This window comes from Balaenoptera physalus, assembly GCF_965194825.1.
Source record: "Balaenoptera physalus genome assembly, chromosome: 14".
NCBI classification, from domain to species: Eukaryota; Metazoa; Chordata; class Mammalia; order Artiodactyla; family Balaenopteridae; genus Balaenoptera; species Balaenoptera physalus.
Window position 1 is genome coordinate 50,447,019 of NC_138893.1, and position 15,959 is coordinate 50,462,977.

Here is a 15,959-nt window from a genome sequence, read left to right on the forward strand (position 1 = left end):
CAGCACATAGGGCCATGCAGAGGGTGGTGACATTGAGGCCATCTGGACCTGCAGAGCCCTGCCTGGGAGAAAGAAGAAGGGTTTGAGCAGACGAATGGGGCAGGAGGATGGCATCCTCTCCTCCCAAGTGCTTAGGTTAAAAGGGAACGAGCTGGGTCTGGGTCTGCAGAGCCTGAGAGAGCACCTACCTCTGAGGAGCACCGGTTGGCCTGGGCTGCTCATAGATGGGTCCGTGGAGACTGAGAAGGGGGCTTTGGCTGGGCCTGACTGGCCAGCCCCACAGGGACATCAAAAAGTTGGGAGAAGGGCCTGGAGTTGCGGGGATGAAGGTAGGGTGTCTGTGCTGGGGAGGCAGCGGCCCAGCCTGGGGCAGGCAGGCTGGTTTGGAAGAGCATTTGTCCTGGGAGGCTGGGCTCAGACAGAGCTCTCATCCAGGTGCTCCACGAGCTGTGTGTGCTTCCTCTTCTCCAGGATGCGGCTGAGCTCCTCTGCGAAGGAGCAGGGCCCTGCCGGCACTCCATTGTTGCTCTGCCTCAGGAGCACGTAGCTGTTGCCATTCATCCTGCGCAGCCGGCTGGGCAGTGCCACCAGCCCGTTGGTCAGCTCAGCCGGTGGCGGTGGGGGTGGCGGGGGTGGCGGGGCTGGGGCCCCCTCCCCGGGGATGATCTGGAGGCAGCCACCTTCCAGGCCCCCAGCCCCCTCCCCATCATCACCATCTTCCTCTCCAGGACACTGGCCTGACACTGTCTGCAGCTGCACAGCAGAGCCCCCTGCCCGGCCGGCCCGACCCAGTGAGTATTTCTGTCGGTGTCCTCGTCCACCTCTCCGAAGACAGGCCACATAGAAGAGGGAGGAAGCCAGGATAAGGCAGAGGCCACCAAGTGTAGCAATGGCTAACACATAGAGCAGCCGCATATCAGGCGCCAGTTGTGCCCCAGGCATTGCAGGGGCCTGTGGAGCAGGGGCAGGAGTGGCTGGCCGCACTGTGAGGCTGTAGGAGGCCAGCAGGGTGCGGAGGCCATTCTCTTCAGCATAGCAGCCGTAGTTGCCACTGTGCTCAGGCTGTGTGTCTGTTACCAGCAGCCCATCCACACCCACGCGGTAGCCGTCCTGCCCATCACTCAGGCCCATGCTCCCATTGAGCATCCACAAGGCCCGGGCCAGGTTGGATGGCTGGTCACAGGGCAATAGGACATCATCACCCCGGAGCACAGAACGGGTCTTCAGTGGTGGTGGTGGCCCTGGAGGGAGCGGGGGACAGGAGAAGTGGTCATTGCCTGCCTGTCCTGGGAAGGCATTGTAGATGGCAAGCCAGCTGGTTCACTGTTAGGTCCCCAGCACCAAGCACAGAATCTGGAATTATGGTGACAACTGACTAAGCTCTGTGCTCATGCTCCCACATAAGGTTCACGTTGGCCCTTCTCAGTGGTTTCAATTCCTGACATCTGCCAATGATTCCTCATCTCTACCTCCAACAAAGAGTTCTCTTCTGAGCATCAGATTTGAATACCTTCCACATGCTGGGCATCTCTTGGACATGTCACAGGAACCAAGGCCAAAATTTCCCTCCCAGCCTACACCAGGTATTTTTCTTGAATTGTCATCACCATGTATGGTGCTACCAGCCGTTTCCCAGAAACCTGAGTTTCCCTTGGCTCTCTCTCCCCCTCACCTTTCTGTCTAACCCTCACTAAGATTCTGCTTCCAGAATCTATCTCAGACCTGTTCATGTCTCTCCTTCCCCAACTGCTGGCCCCCATCTAATCCATTCTCCATGCAGCAGTGCGGTAACCTTTTAAAAACACTATGCTGATCATGCCACTCCCCTGCCTCAACACAGTCCTGCCCATTTCTCCAGCCTCTTCTCTTGTTGTTCAAACACCAAGCTTGCTCTGCCTGCTCTTCCCTCTACTTGGGTGTCATCCCCCTCCCCATGCCCTCTATTTGCCCGGTTAACTTGGGGGAGAGAACATAACAGTGATCAAAAGCGCAAACTCCAGGCAGCCTGCTTGGGGTCAGGTTCAAATTCAGACCCTACTGCCTAATAGCTGATTTAACTTTGGGTAGTTTACTTATTCTCTCTGTGCCCCAGAGAGATTGCCCCTCACGGAGATGGTAATAATGGCACCTTTCTCATAGGAATGCTCTGAGAATAAATGAAATTGTTGATGTAAGTGATCAGTGCTTGGCGCATGGTAAGTACTCAGTACATATTAGCTATGATTATTATTATGATTATTGCTCTTGCTTCAGTTATCAGCTCGGTCATCTGATCTTCCTTGGGGCAAGCCCTTGTCATAGTTGTAATTATTCCTTTTGTAACAAAAACCAAAGAAAATAATTGTAATTAATTGGTTGTGTGATCATTTGATTGCCTGTGCATATACTTGGCTGTAAGCTCCAGAAGTGACAAAAAACTTCACATCTTGAACCTGTTTCCTTATTTACAATTTTTTTTTGCAACAAATGTTTGTCGAGTATTTACTCTGTGCTGGGTCATTCTCGCTGAAAGCACAGACACAGCCAGTCAGATACATACATGCACATACAAGTAGCATCAAATGGTAAAGAGGACAGGCTATGCAGCCAGACGCACACACATCCGTGACGTCACTTACCTGTGTCCCTGTTGCCCTCACAGCCTCGGTTTCCTCTCTCTATGTCCTGTATCAGTGCTGTCCTGGAGACAGAAGATTGGGATTTATGAACAAGGAGAACTGGGCTTCAGTTTCCCCAGTGGAAGGGTCAGTAAAGCTGTTACCAACAACTGGCTTCTACTCCCTGCAGCTGGCAGGCCCTCCTCCACCCCTCAGGCCCTGATCCCCTGGGCAAAGGGGACCCTCACACCCCCCTATGGCCTCCCACCTGCTACCCTGGGACCTGTTGGCTCCGGTGGTGGTCACCACGCAGGCATGGTTGCCGGGGTCCCAGCCACAGTAGGGGTCCCGGGCCAGGATGCAGTCGTAGCAGGAGCGGTAGCGGGAGCAGCTGGACAGTGATAGCTGGATGACTCCACTAGGGGCCCCCACGTAGAGGCTATGCTAGGAGCCAGAGAGGACAGCTGGTCAGCAACACCCCACTCCCACTTACAGACACACACACACAGCCACTGCCCAGCCTCCCCACTCCCTCCACTTATTCTGGCAAGGCCGGAATATTGAGGGTCACGAGTCAGGGGCTACCTGCGTCGGAGAGATGACCAGGTTCTCCACAGACTGGGGCTTCTTGAACACCTGTGTCTCCTCAATAATGTGCATCCCAGAGCCCAGGACCACTGCCTTGTGGATCCAGCCATCAGCTGGTATGAGAATGGCAGAAGGTCAGACTCCAACAGTGGAATCTACTCTCAGCCCCCTGCAATAGCCTAATGGGAGCAGCTTGGAGTCATGAGGTCAGGGACAAGGATTCGGCCAGTAGCAGTGGGCCCTCTGGACATTGGGAACTCCAAGCTAGTCATGGCAAGAATTATTGGATTTAGAAGCATTAGTGACTAGGGTCAAATGTCACTGTGGTTGGTGACAGGAGTCAGGTCATTGGGGACCAGTAGTGAGTGTTCATTGAAGAATCAACATCAATGGTCATCAGGGTTTTGTGATCAGGGGTCATCCAGGGGGCTAGAGGTCAACAGGGATCAAGGACTCAGGCCAGCAGTCACCAAAGGGCTCAGGCCAGGGGTCAGAAGCACCTGTGCCCAGAAAGAGCAAGTCATAGATGGGTCCAGCTGGCGTGGTGACAGGTGTCCCCGTGAGGTGTGTGTAGCGCACACTGCGTTTGAGCAGCAGGGGCCGTCCGCGTGTGGGTACCACGGGCCGAGCCATCAGTGGGTGTAACTTCACAAAGTCCAGGACCAGAGATGGCAAGTCCTGGGATGAGTTGTAGCCTCGGCTGCGCAATGAATCTGTAATGCACTGTGGTGGGGGACGGGGTGGTGAACCTCAGGACTCTGCCACCTGCCCGTCCTCCCCACAAGGCTAGACCTCCTGCCCCTCTCAGGGGTCCCGTCTGCTCAGCACTGACCCCAGGCCTGGGCACTCACCGAGCCAGGCCGGGGCTCCGGCACCCCTCCCTCGTAGCGGCCCCAGCGTCGGACACCATCCTGGTATTCCATGTAGGGGCCTGCGAAGACAGCCTGCACCTCGGCCAGGTCGTAGCGGCAGATGGCTGAGGCCTCCAGGGTCTTCCTAGAGACGGGACATAGGGGAGGGGGCTGAGTCACACTGAATGGAGCCTGCCCACCTGCGTGGGCTGGAGCCCACTGTTACCCTGACCAATCCCTGCTCCAGGCCCACAGGGCCCCTCCTGAGGGTGAGCAGGCCACTGGATGTGCCTGAAGTTCTCTGTCTGCAGCCAGCCTCCCCCCAGTGGATCCTATCTCATCTTCACTGACCTCTGCTCCAGCCCCTATGCTGTCCCCGTTCCTTGCCTCCCCACTGTCCCTGCACTGACCACTGTGTGGTCAGCGTGAAGGCCGCATAGAAGTGCGTGCGGGCTGAGGTGTCAGCTTCCAGACTGCAGACACCACGTAGTGTCTCATACTGTGGAATGTGGCAGATGAGACGCGCCTTTAAGAAGGAGGTCCACTTCTTCTGCAGGATCTTCTTCCCTCCCAGGTCTCCCTGGGGAGGTAGGGGCATGGGGTCAGGGGCCAGGGTCAGAGGTTCAGCCTCTACACCCTGGCCCTGCCCTCAGTCCTCCTCACCTTGCACACACGGGCCACACGGGCCACACGGTGGCTGCTGCGGCTCTGAGCAAAGCTTCCAGAGCCCTCCTCAGCAGCACGCTCCGTGAAGAAGTAGTAAACCTTGTCGTCGTCACCCACTGCACTGGCCTTGCTCTCCCACACCAGGACAGAGAACACAAACTCAGCATCTGTGGGTCAGGCAGTTCAGGTGGCTTCTGAGATAGGCTGGGATCTCCCCCAACCGCCCTCACTCAACAACACACAGGAATAGACACCATCACCTGGGGATATGGGGATGGGATGGTCAACTGCCCAAGGGAGTAAAGATGAAGAAATAGTCCCCTGCCCCCCATCATCCTGTGCCTCATCCTCCTAACCATTGAGCCAGTGCATTGGTGCCTCCTCAGTCCTCAGGGAGTGCGGGTGGCGGCTCCGGCGGATGTCAGGGATGCTCCGGAATTCATACCGAGTAGCTGTGTAGAGGCCTCCATCTGAGGCAGGGACATGCCAGCCATGAGAGACATGTCACACAAAACAAGACACATAACACATGGGTGGCAAGTCCTAGCAACGAGATCCATGTCCCACAAACAGCATGCTTGTGGATGAGGGGCCGATGTGGGGAGGAGGGCATGCTTACCAATGATGAGGCCTGTGAAGCCACGGGCTGGGTCATAAGGACACTTCTCCTTCCCCTCCTCAAAGCTGGTTGGCAAGGTGAAGGCCTCAGCATCCTGGGGGAGTGAAGGAAGGGCCAGAAGTCATTGATCCTGAGGATAGGCCAGGGTTGTTGCCGAAGGTCAGACCAGTCCAGGGTCAGGGACCAGCAATCAGGGCAGGGAGAGGCATACTCACAATGGCTGCACAGAGAGGCTGGAAGGCGTGAGTCCCGCACGCGTAGAGGTGAGTGGCATTGAGGCGCTGTAGGAATCGCACGTGGTTGAAGCACTCGGTCTGTGGGACAGGTGGGGGAGGGCTGTGAGCCCTGGGCCTCCTTAGAGACTGCTTCCATTAGGCCAGCTTTGTGGTCTGCCTCTTGCCCCCACCCACAGGACAAATAGTTCTTTCCAAGAGCCTGGTGGGCCTTCTCACTGCCCAGAACACAGACTATTCCCTGGAACTCACTGTCCTTTGGTCTCCCAGGGGCATGACCCCTTTTCCCTTGGCTATCTCTTAGATTGCCTGACACACTTGGCTGGCTTCTCCTGCATCTTCTGTAGTCCCCTGCACCCCCCAGTTCGGGGGCTCCAAGGGCTCTCACCACCCTAAGACGCTTCTCTCTTACATCTCCTCAGCACTGTCCCCCAGTCATGGAGCTCCCACACCTGCTTCGGGGTGGCACTACCCAGTCTACCCCCAGGTTCCAGCCATTGCTCCACCTGATACCCCACAGACACGTCAAACTCATGCTGTCAGAAACCAAGCTCATCCCCTCCCCTCCCTCACCTGCATCCTCCCTCTTAAAACTGTTCATCCAGTCTTTCCCACTTCACTTCATCAGTCCATCCCATACTCAGTCCAGAAACCAGGCGTCATCTTTGCTGCTCCCATTCCCTCACCCCCACATTCAGTCTCTCTCTGTGATTAAGTCTTTGTCCTACATGTTTCATGACTTGGTCTACTCCCCCTCCACTACCACCACCCTAGACCAAATTACCACCATCACCTCTTCCCTGGGCAGCTACACGACCACCTGGCAGGTCTCCCGACTCTCTGCCACTCTTTACAGAAACCATTTATTTATTCAGTGAATGAGGAATACATGCACACAGTGAAAAATTCAAAAGGTAGAAAGGGATATGTTGTAAGCAGTCTCCTTTTTATCCTTGTTGCCTTCAAAGGAGACTGCTGTTACCATTGTCTGGATTTTCCTTCCAGAGAGATTCTACCAGTCAGCACCCTCTTGCAACCCACTTTCCAAGGCATATTTAAAAAATGTAAACCAGATCATGTCACTGCTGTATTTAAAAACCCTTCAGTGACTCACCAGAGTCCTGAACATAGGGTCCCATATGCTCCCGGCCCTACATGATAGGGCCCTACCCCTTCCTCTGGCCTAATTCACCCTACTGCAGCCACACTGGCCTCCTCTGCCCATCAAATGCCCTAAGCTGCCACCCTCTTGACTTCTTTGCCTTGTTAATGATTTCTCCTCCTGCCTATAACCCAGGGTTTGAGTCCATGCAGGCCTCTTTGTCTCATCCCACTCCCTCACTAGGTGCACTACTTTGGCATCCATCCCTCCTCTCCACAAGCCTGCTCAGGCCTCCCTCCTCTGACCCATATGATGCCCCCAACCTCCTCACTGCCTTTCGTGCCTCCAGACTCACTCTGTTTTAAGCCATCTAGTGCCTGGGACCAGATAAATATTCTTATAATAGTGTTTCCCCAAGATGTTTACATTAAAAAAACGGGGGAGCTGGGAGGGGGAATTCTGTGGTCAAATAAGTAGGAAACCACAGGTAAAACCTGCCTTTACTGAGGACTCCTCAAAGCCTTAAGGGTATTGCTGTGCATTGTGGGATTGAGCATGCAGCATTTCCCAAACTCATCTAAATATTAAACATCTCTTTTGAAAATTAATGCTCCTCAGAACATGCTTTGGGAAATGTTCTAAAGCCAAAGTGTGGTTCGGGACCAGCAGTGTCAGCTTCATCTGGGAGCTTGTTAGAATTGCAGAATCTCAGGCCCTTCCCCAGACCTACTGTGTTAGCATCTGCATTTATAATACACCCAGGTGATTCACTGCACATTAAAGTTTGAGACTCTCTAAAGTGTCAAATGGTGAGGGTGCCCATTGTCCTAGAATAAAATCCAAACCCCCAGCTGGGTGTTTACAACCCTCCATAAACTCGGCTCCATCTGCCTCACCAACCCCATTTTCTACCCATGTTATACTAAGAGGCAGCCTTTGATGGCATCTCCTGGAGACGCCTCTTTAAATGCAGCTGCCTCGACACCACCACAGACCCACTGAATCAGAATCCCCAGGCCAGTGGGCCTTGGGAATGTGTATTTTTAAAAAGCTCTCCAGGGATCTCCCTGGTGGTCCAGTGGTTAAGACTCTGTGCTTCTACTGCAGAGGGTGTGGGTTTGATCCCTGGTCGTGGCCAAGAAAAAAAAAAACAAAAAAAAACCCAACCCACTGTGTAAAAAGCTCTCCAGATGGATGTTACATAGCCAGACACAGGACCCCTGCAGACACCCTGTTCTTTAGCCAGAAAGGGCTGACACTTCACTAATACACCTCCACGGAAAACTGGATACTTGAGCTATTCCTTGACCAAAGCCTCATTTTTCTCATCTGTAAAATGGAGGATAATACTATTTCATAGGGTTATTTTAGAATTAAATGAGATAATAGCTAAGTCAGCACTTACTAGAGATTAGTTATTGTTATCATGATTATTATTTGGAAGCCCAGAGGAGATTAAGATGCTGTCTCAGACCAAGCTAGTAGGTCACCAGACGTTTGGATTAAAAATACTGCTCCCCAAAAAAAAAAAAATACTGCTCCCAGGGCCTGCCACTCCAGTGGCACGTACAGTGCTTACTGTGGTTGCTGCAACTGACTGGCTGATCTGTACCTCTCCATCTGTGTCCCCACCAACCCTGACATCCCCCACTGAAAAGAAAGAGGAAAGGAGCTGGGGAGAGGGCGAACCACATACCTGGTTGTTTTTCCCTTTTTGATGACATTTGCTTTGCATCTCTGGGGAGGCCTCCCAGTGAATCTGGAGGGGGCGGTAAAGGGAATTGGCTGATGCATTGAACCCAATGCCTTTGCCTTTCCCCATTACCTGTGGGACAAGGTGATAGGACCCCAGGGCGGGGGTAAGTTTCAGGAAGAGTATTGGAGGTAAGGGAGACCTGGGCCAGGAAGGGCAGTGCTGTCTGACCAGGAGGTTATGGAAGGCTGACAGGGTTTCCAGGAAGTTGAGGTCCCAAGGAGCTGGATGAAGCTGGAGACCCTCTGGTGGTCCAGGTTCCAGGGACTGACCTCTTTGTGAGTCCCGTCTCCTATGTTGTGGGCATTGAGAGAGAACAGGGCGCCTCGGGCTCCCACCAGCAGCCTTGCTGAGGCCTCCTCCAGCAGCAGCGTTGAGTAGTTCTGGGCTCGGCCCTTGAAGTGCTGGGTCCCGGAGAGCTCTGGGGAGAGGGGGAGCTATAAGCCCAGGTCTGGGGCTGCCTCCCCACGCCCAGCCCTGGCTCCTGCTGCCTTTCGAGGTTGGGGATGTCTAACCTTCGTAGGGGATGGTTATCCGTGGGGTGGCATCTAGTTCTCTGGATGGTCTCCGCAGCAAAGGTCCAGGGACTGCAGTTGCTGTGAGGAAGCTCAGGAGGAGGGGCCAGAGCCTCCCCCACATCTTCCTGGGGAGGCCCGGACCAACGAGACCCCCAAGGGGAGCCAGGGCCAGAGTTAAGGGGATGATGGGAAGAACAGTCACAGGGGTTAAGGTCCAGGGAGGTCACTTAGAAGGTCAGGAGTCATGGGGCCAGGGAGGGTCCTGGAATTGGGGAGACATGGAATCACAGGGTTGTGTGGCCATGGAATCCTAGGTAAGAGGTCAAGAGGAGGGATGGATTACACGCTGCCTGTCGGCATCAAATACAAACGCCATGGTGAGAGGGAGTTGTGGGGTCACAGAGGGGTTGTAGGTCACTGATGGGGTCACCCTGCCCCGACAGCAGGGCTAGTCCTGGTTCTCTGAGGTCTGTTTTCTGAAGAAAAAAAAACAGGAAAAAAAGCCCTTTCATCTGTGTGTGGATGGAAAGTAGATAGCATTACCCTCAGACTTCAGGTGGTACCAAAGGGAGGAGGCCCAGCATCTACGAAACTCCCACAAGAAGATGGATTCAGCCATTCTGTCCCCCTCGCTGTTCTGATGCAGGAAGTTGGGTGGAACTTATCCACTTTCAAGACCCTAGACTCCCTTCAACCCAAACCCGAGGTAATAGCCCTCCTCTGACCGAGTCAGAAGCTTGGCTAGGCCTCCATCTTGGTGGAGCTCGGGTTCCTAGGGAGAGTGCTTTTTCCCAACAGGGAGACCCAACTCCGGCAGCAGCTGCCCCTGCCGCCTGCGGGGGTGCCTTATGCAGGAAGGCCTGGGCAGAGATGCTTAATGGGCCTTTGTTTATTTTGTCCTGTTTTCCCTTTGTTTTTTCTTTTCCCTGGCCTGAAAGCTCCCTCTGGAATTTCTCTTTAATTAGATACTTCTCCTCCTCGGCATTCCTCTACAAGGGGGTGCACATCTCTGCCCTGCCCATGCGAGTCTGTACTATACCCTCTGGCTAAGCATCCACACGTGCCCCTACCTGCAAACAGGCACTCACAGGCACCTCGGGGTGTATCTGCCTCCCTCTGCTCTCCACCCCCCGCCGCTGTACAGTTGTAATACCTGTACAGGAGCCTCTAGTGTGCAAGGTCACTTAATTGAGACATGAGCAACATGTAAAAGGTGAACGATAGGATCCCTGAGCTCTTGGCCACCTCTCCTGGCACATCTTGGAGACTATTCCCACACCTGGACCCTCCCTCACGCCAACCAGCTGGGGGTGGGGTTGGGATAGGTGGCAGGTCTGATATGATCTCTGTAATAGGCCTGATCTCTGAAGTTCCTGAGGCTTGGCTGGGCTAGGGGTGGAGAAAAACCTGACCCACCCAATCTCATCAGACAAGGCCAGGGGGGCAACTGGCCTCTCCCTTTCCTTCCAGGTCAAATATTAACTATGTGGCCTTGAAGAGAGGGAAGGGACTGGGAACTGGCCAGAGGGAGAACAGGAATTTGGAGGGTTTTTTCAAGAGGTAAAGGTCACCACTGTGGTGGGCAGAGCCCAGAGAGGGGAGAATGGAGTATGAGTAGACTGAGGAGACTGCCAGGCTCACAGAAGGGGCATGGGCCCCTGGTGTGGGGGCTGGGGCAGCAAGAGGCCCCAGGCAAACAGCACATGCCCCACCTCTCACTGTGGAGGCACACCTGTTTACCTTTGGGCCTCCTGTCTGCTTAGTGCAGAAGCGGGGGTGTGGGGGAGCCCTATGGCTAGGAGGAATCAGCCTCTAGAATTGGGCAAGAAGAACACAGCCCAGGTCAGAGGAGCCACTCAGAGTGTGGTGCATGGCACACTTAGACAGGTTTAAACGAGTCACATATGTCCAGAGGAGGATGATGTGCATGCACATAGGTACACACACACATACATATTCATCAGAGGGCTGTGAGCACGTGTACTTGCAGGAGAGTCATGCACACACACATTCACAGGGAGGTTTGTGCACACATATGTTCACCTAAAGGGCCTGCCACATGTTTATACATACTTACACGTAAAGTTGTATTTACATGCCCATTTGTTCAGCAAGTCACCCAGCCTATAGGGTTAACAAGGAGGGTTATAAACCCACACATGTCCCTATGAAGGATTGTACACCTATTCACAGGAGGGTCCTGCACATACACATGTACATGTAGGGACATGCACACAAACCCATTGATATAGTGGGTCAGGCACCGTCATGTTTGCAAAAGAATCAACTACATGCGTATGCACACAGTCCTCAAACACACAGTTACATCTATGCAGAGACAAACATATGTACATACAGGGGTCCAGTTCTCACTGCAGGCTTGGAGGCTGCCAGTGTCCACTGGGGGTGAGAGGCAGAGCAGAACCCTGCCTCCTTTCCCAAAAGTCCCAATTCTAAGGCCAGAATCCAAGTATGTGTTTGTGAGTGTGTGTGTGTGTGTGTGTGTGTGTGTAGTGATGGGGGAAGTTTCTGACCTCGCATGCTCAAATAGGATGGGTGCATGGGTCAAGGCTGCTCTGTAAGGGAGGGAGGGGCTACCTAACCCAGGCAGGAGGAGGCCCCTAGTTTTAGCAAAGTAAAGATGCAATGGAATGTGTAACTTAGTCCTCCTCTACTCCCATGTATACTGCAGTTCTAGATATGGGAGTTGGGCAGGAGCTCTCAGCCCCCATTTAACCTGTTGGGAGGGAGGATGGGGCTAAAGGGGGTGGGGCGGAGCTGCCACCCCCCTCCCCCAGTGGCAACAAGGCTTCAAGGTCTCCAGTCCACATCCCACACTCCACCCCCGGTTCCACAGCTTGGGTTCCTCCCCCAGGGCCAGCCCCCTGAACTCTGACCACCTTCCCTCTATTAGATCTTAGGGCGGAGGGAATTGAGGAGGGGAGCCACCCCGCAAACAGGATCAGTGTAGGATGGGCAGGCTCTCGACCTTCATCCCAGATGTCCACCTGCCTAGTGTAGGTGGTATCTCCCTCTGCCCAGTAGGATGGCGGTCCCTCCTGGCCTGAGAGCCCCTCCCCCGCTACCCCCTCCCTCCTCCATCCTGGACAGTCCGCGGTTCTCTCCTCTCCTCAGGTCTAACCTCAGTCTCTACTGCTGCAGCTCGAGGACAAGCTCTCCTTCGATGCAGCCAGACGCTGGGAGACGTGACCCAGATCCCAGGGAACACTGTTCGCCACGCGGGCCCCCGCCCCACGCCAGTTCCCGACTCTGCGGTGGCGGGTCTGCGCCCAGCGCGGCCCGAGGCCTGGCCCGCGCCCCTCTAGAGCCTTTACGCGGGACCAGGGGACTTGGTGGTGAGGAAGGCCTGGCCTAGCTTGGCGGGTTTAATAGACGTGGGAAGGCCTGGCCTGGCCCCCGCCCCCCGGTCCGGGCACCGCCGCCGCCCGCACTCCACGCCTCTCTCACCTTTGCGCTCAGATCCCCGGCCATAGAGACGGCGGTGCGCGGCTCCGCGGCCCCACAGCACCACAGCACCACAGCACCAGCGGCTGGAGGAAGGGGCCGCGGCCGGAGGAGGGGAGGGGTGGAGGCGGAGCCGGGGGTGGGTGGGGCGGGAGCCTGGGAGGCGGGGCCAGGGAGGCGGGGCCAACAGGGTGGATCGTGGGGAAGGGCGCTCCCCACCCTACACTATAGGTCAGGGCTCACACACTGCCCTCGGGTGTCTGGCGTGCCCCGCCCCCTAGGGCCGCGGCCCCGGTAACGCCCCCTGGTAGTGGCTTCACCACCCCGTGCGCCCTCGAAGGGCTGATTCTACCTTCCCACCCCTCAGCCCTAGAACCCCTTGGACTTGACTGCTCCTGGAGATGTGCACACGTCTCCTCTCGGGGCTTAACTCTCCGAAGGCCCTCTGGCCAGTCCTCTAATCTGGAGCTCACTTCTTGTGCTCCTGACACCTCCTTCTGCTCTCTGCCTAGGGCAGAGGGCCAGAGTAGGTGGAGACCAAGAGTTGGGGCAGCTCTCACCACAGAACAGTGTCTTGATTCCTAGCTCAAGGGTCTCCAGCCGCCTGCTCTTTCAGCTTGAGGTCTGAGGAGGTGAAGGGGGTCAGGCTTGGAGGGATGAAGTAATAGCTTGACCAGAAGTGCACACAGAAAATGCTGTTTTTCTGATTAAATAAGCCACAACCATTTGCACCCATCCACTCAACCAAATCTTAGATGTAAATGGGGTTCACCTCCTCGGGGACTGGGTCACTCAGCTCCTTACCTTACAGCTCATCTTGAATATCATTCTTACTCCAGATCTTACAGTGAGCTCCTCCTAGGCAAATATCCTGCTCTGCATAGGCTTAATCATCTTACCCAGCAACAATCTAGGAAGCCTCCTCAGAATCAATTCCCCAACTCCCTTAAACTCAGCTAGGGTAGTCCTCCCATGCCATCTGGCCCTGCAATTTCCCCTCAACTCAGGCCATGCTTCCTTCCCACCACCTATTAAATCCCCCTCTAGGGTTTGAATCAAACCTGAGCTCTAGCCATGATATGGCCTGATCCTCCCTCTCTCATCCGTGACAGTATTGATATGGGCCCAAGAATAAGACCAAAATGATGAGGGCCACAGGGTCATAGGTAACAGTATCACATTTGCCTAAGAGTCTGAGCTCTGGAGGAGCAGGGGGTGGGGGAATAGGCAGATGAGCACTGGCCTGAGAGAGAGTGAACAGGATTAAAGTAGCTGCCATTATTTAACTGAAGGGACCCTGGGAAAGACATGTCATCCCTCTTCTCAGAATTCCCCAAAGCTCAGTTTGGCACTTCATCACATACAGTCTCGTAGTTTGTGCGGTTGTGTGTGACTGCAGACTGCTAGACAGCAGAGCCCACGTCACACTTCCACCACCCCAGCACTCTGTAAATAGGATGTGTGTGTATGTGGAGGGGGAGATAGCTGGGGAGAGATGTTTATATTAAAGTATACACAGGGAATTCCCTGGCAGTCCAGTGGTTAGGACTCTGCGCTTCCACTGCAGGGGGCAAAGGTTTCATCCCTGGTTGGGGAACTAAGATTCCAAAATAAATAAATAAAATGTACACAAACTTTTACAAAGAGTGTCCAACTTCTTTTTTTTCATTGTAGCCTCATTCCACCCTGAGGGATTAATAGCCCTATTTTATAGATTGGAAAACAGGCTCTAAGGGGTTAAGCAACTTGCCTTGAAATCAGGACTGGAAAAGCCTGAGAAGAGGGAAGCAGGGTAAACCTGAAGGGGAATTGTCAGAGCAAAGGCAGAAGTGTGCAAGTTTGTGCACAGATGAGTGTTGGGGGAGTAGGCAGACAGGAAGGGGCATGAAAGAGGAAAGTGAGTTTGATTTGATGAGATGAGAAGGTTCCTAGTAGGAAACAGAAGGGAAAAGTCAGCAAGTAGTGCAGAAAAGACTACAGAAAAAAATCCTAAAAAAGAGCTGATGGATTGAGTAAGGAAGTCCAAGCTGGGAAGACCAGGAGAGACATGGCTATGAAAAATACATCTGCAGTCCTTGTGGGAAAGTGGGTTGGGGGACAGTGGAGGGAGGGCAGGAAGACTGCTAGCCCCATGGTACCAGACCGGAGAGAAATTAAACTGCAGGGGGCCAGTGGGCTAAGGGACACAGCTCCTCATGTTCTCACAGAACTCAGTGCCAACCTCAGATACCTCAGGAGGTGGCAAGAAGGCCAAAGTGACTTGGTGGTCGGTTTGGCATCCCACTTGCGTACACTCTACGAGGCAAGCCTTTCTCCTCTAAGGTGCTCTGATGGCCAATTCAGAACCTCACACATTTTCAAATGAACGGAATGTACAAATCACAGCGTTGAGTTCCAGCATGGCACTTGCTAAACTGTAGCTGGGCAGTTACTTCGCTATCTCTGATAATATAGATTCAGACCAAATCCATTTCTCTCTGCTGTCCTCCCACTTCAATCTCTGAACTTAATGAAATGATCAGATGTAACAGCAATTAATGGAACTTTCTATAGGAAGCCCCTTCGATTGACAATACTCCTCTCTACAAATAAAGCTGATAAAATACGAATGAGGGGATAGTGACAGTGAAAGAGATTCAAAATCAAACCAAGCAGTTAATCCTAACCTAGCCATGAATCTGTATCCTGGGACATAGGAAGGTCGTTCTTTGAGTGGGTTGTTACTTACCCCTAAAGTCACTACCCTGGCTGCTTCATAGGGTGGCTATGAGAGGATCCCATTTGAAAACCTTCTGGTGTACTTCAGAAACACAGAACACAAATATGGGTTTTATTTTTGCTAGGCTATTCTCCCTAACTCCGCTGTAAGAGAGTGGCAGAGGGCAGTGCTGGTTGTCCTCAGCCACCTACACACCAGCGTTTGGCTCCAGGCTTTGCACAGAGCATTTTACTCACTGTAGCAGAGATCCTAGGTGAAGGGGGTAGGTATGAAATCCTGAAACTTGAGCAGAGGTTCCCTGAGGCAAGAGAACTCTGGCCTAGTCAAGCTGTCCTGCTTCCTGTTCACTGTGGCAGCATCTCTGTTCCTACTTTGCCATCTCCAGCTCTGGTCTGCCCAGTACTCTCCCTTTAGTTGGTGTGATCTTTATTTTGGCCACACATACAGCTGAGGTGCTTCTTCTGTAGGCACTGTCACCAGTGCAATAATGCTGTAGTCTGTCCCACTGTGCCTCAGAAGCCTGTTTTGCCTGTTAAGTTTTCCTCCCAGCCAGTCGTCTTGGAGTCAGACCCAAAGCTGGGCCTTCTGGTTTGCCCTCTCTTGACTCCAGCCTGGGGAATGGTTAGCAAGGAAAAGGGAGTGTTAGGACATGTCCACAAATGATGGAAAATCACCACCCACCATTCCTTTCTTAGCTTTAGCATGCTGGGTTTAAAAAAAAAAAATCACAATTTTTTTGCCAGCAGAGACAGAGCTGGACAGAGCAGCTTCTGGAGGTCCCTGTATCAGAAGGAATAATCACACATACACTGTAATATTAAGAGATATGGTTTGCTCAGATGTCAGTG

General features: G+C 53.6%; 1 protein-coding gene across 2 annotated transcripts; it reads right to left on the reverse strand.

The window, feature by feature from the left end:
* Positions 1 to 262: 262 nt before the first annotated feature.
* Positions 263 to 12,511, reverse strand: SEMA4G (semaphorin 4G). Of its 2 annotated transcripts, none has more exons than XM_082425437.1 (15): positions 12,396 to 12,511; positions 8,925 to 9,403; positions 8,682 to 8,830; positions 8,353 to 8,415; positions 5,537 to 5,635; positions 5,322 to 5,415; positions 5,059 to 5,172; positions 4,700 to 4,869; positions 4,447 to 4,616; positions 4,037 to 4,181; positions 3,686 to 3,908; positions 3,183 to 3,298; positions 2,881 to 3,041; positions 2,619 to 2,680; positions 263 to 1,241 (listed from the first exon to the last, which is right to left on the reverse strand). In XM_082425437.1, exons 2-15 carry the CDS (start codon positions 9,046 to 9,048, stop codon positions 415 to 417), a joined length of 2,517 nt encoding a protein of 838 aa, XP_082281563.1. In that variant the 5' UTR covers positions 9,049 to 9,403; positions 12,396 to 12,511; the 3' UTR covers positions 263 to 414. The 2 variants fall into 2 exon arrangements, with proteins under 2 accessions (XP_082281563.1, XP_082281562.1); XM_082425436.1 differs by having other exon boundaries at positions 2,866 to 3,041.
* Positions 12,512 to 15,959: the final 3,448 nt, after the last annotated feature.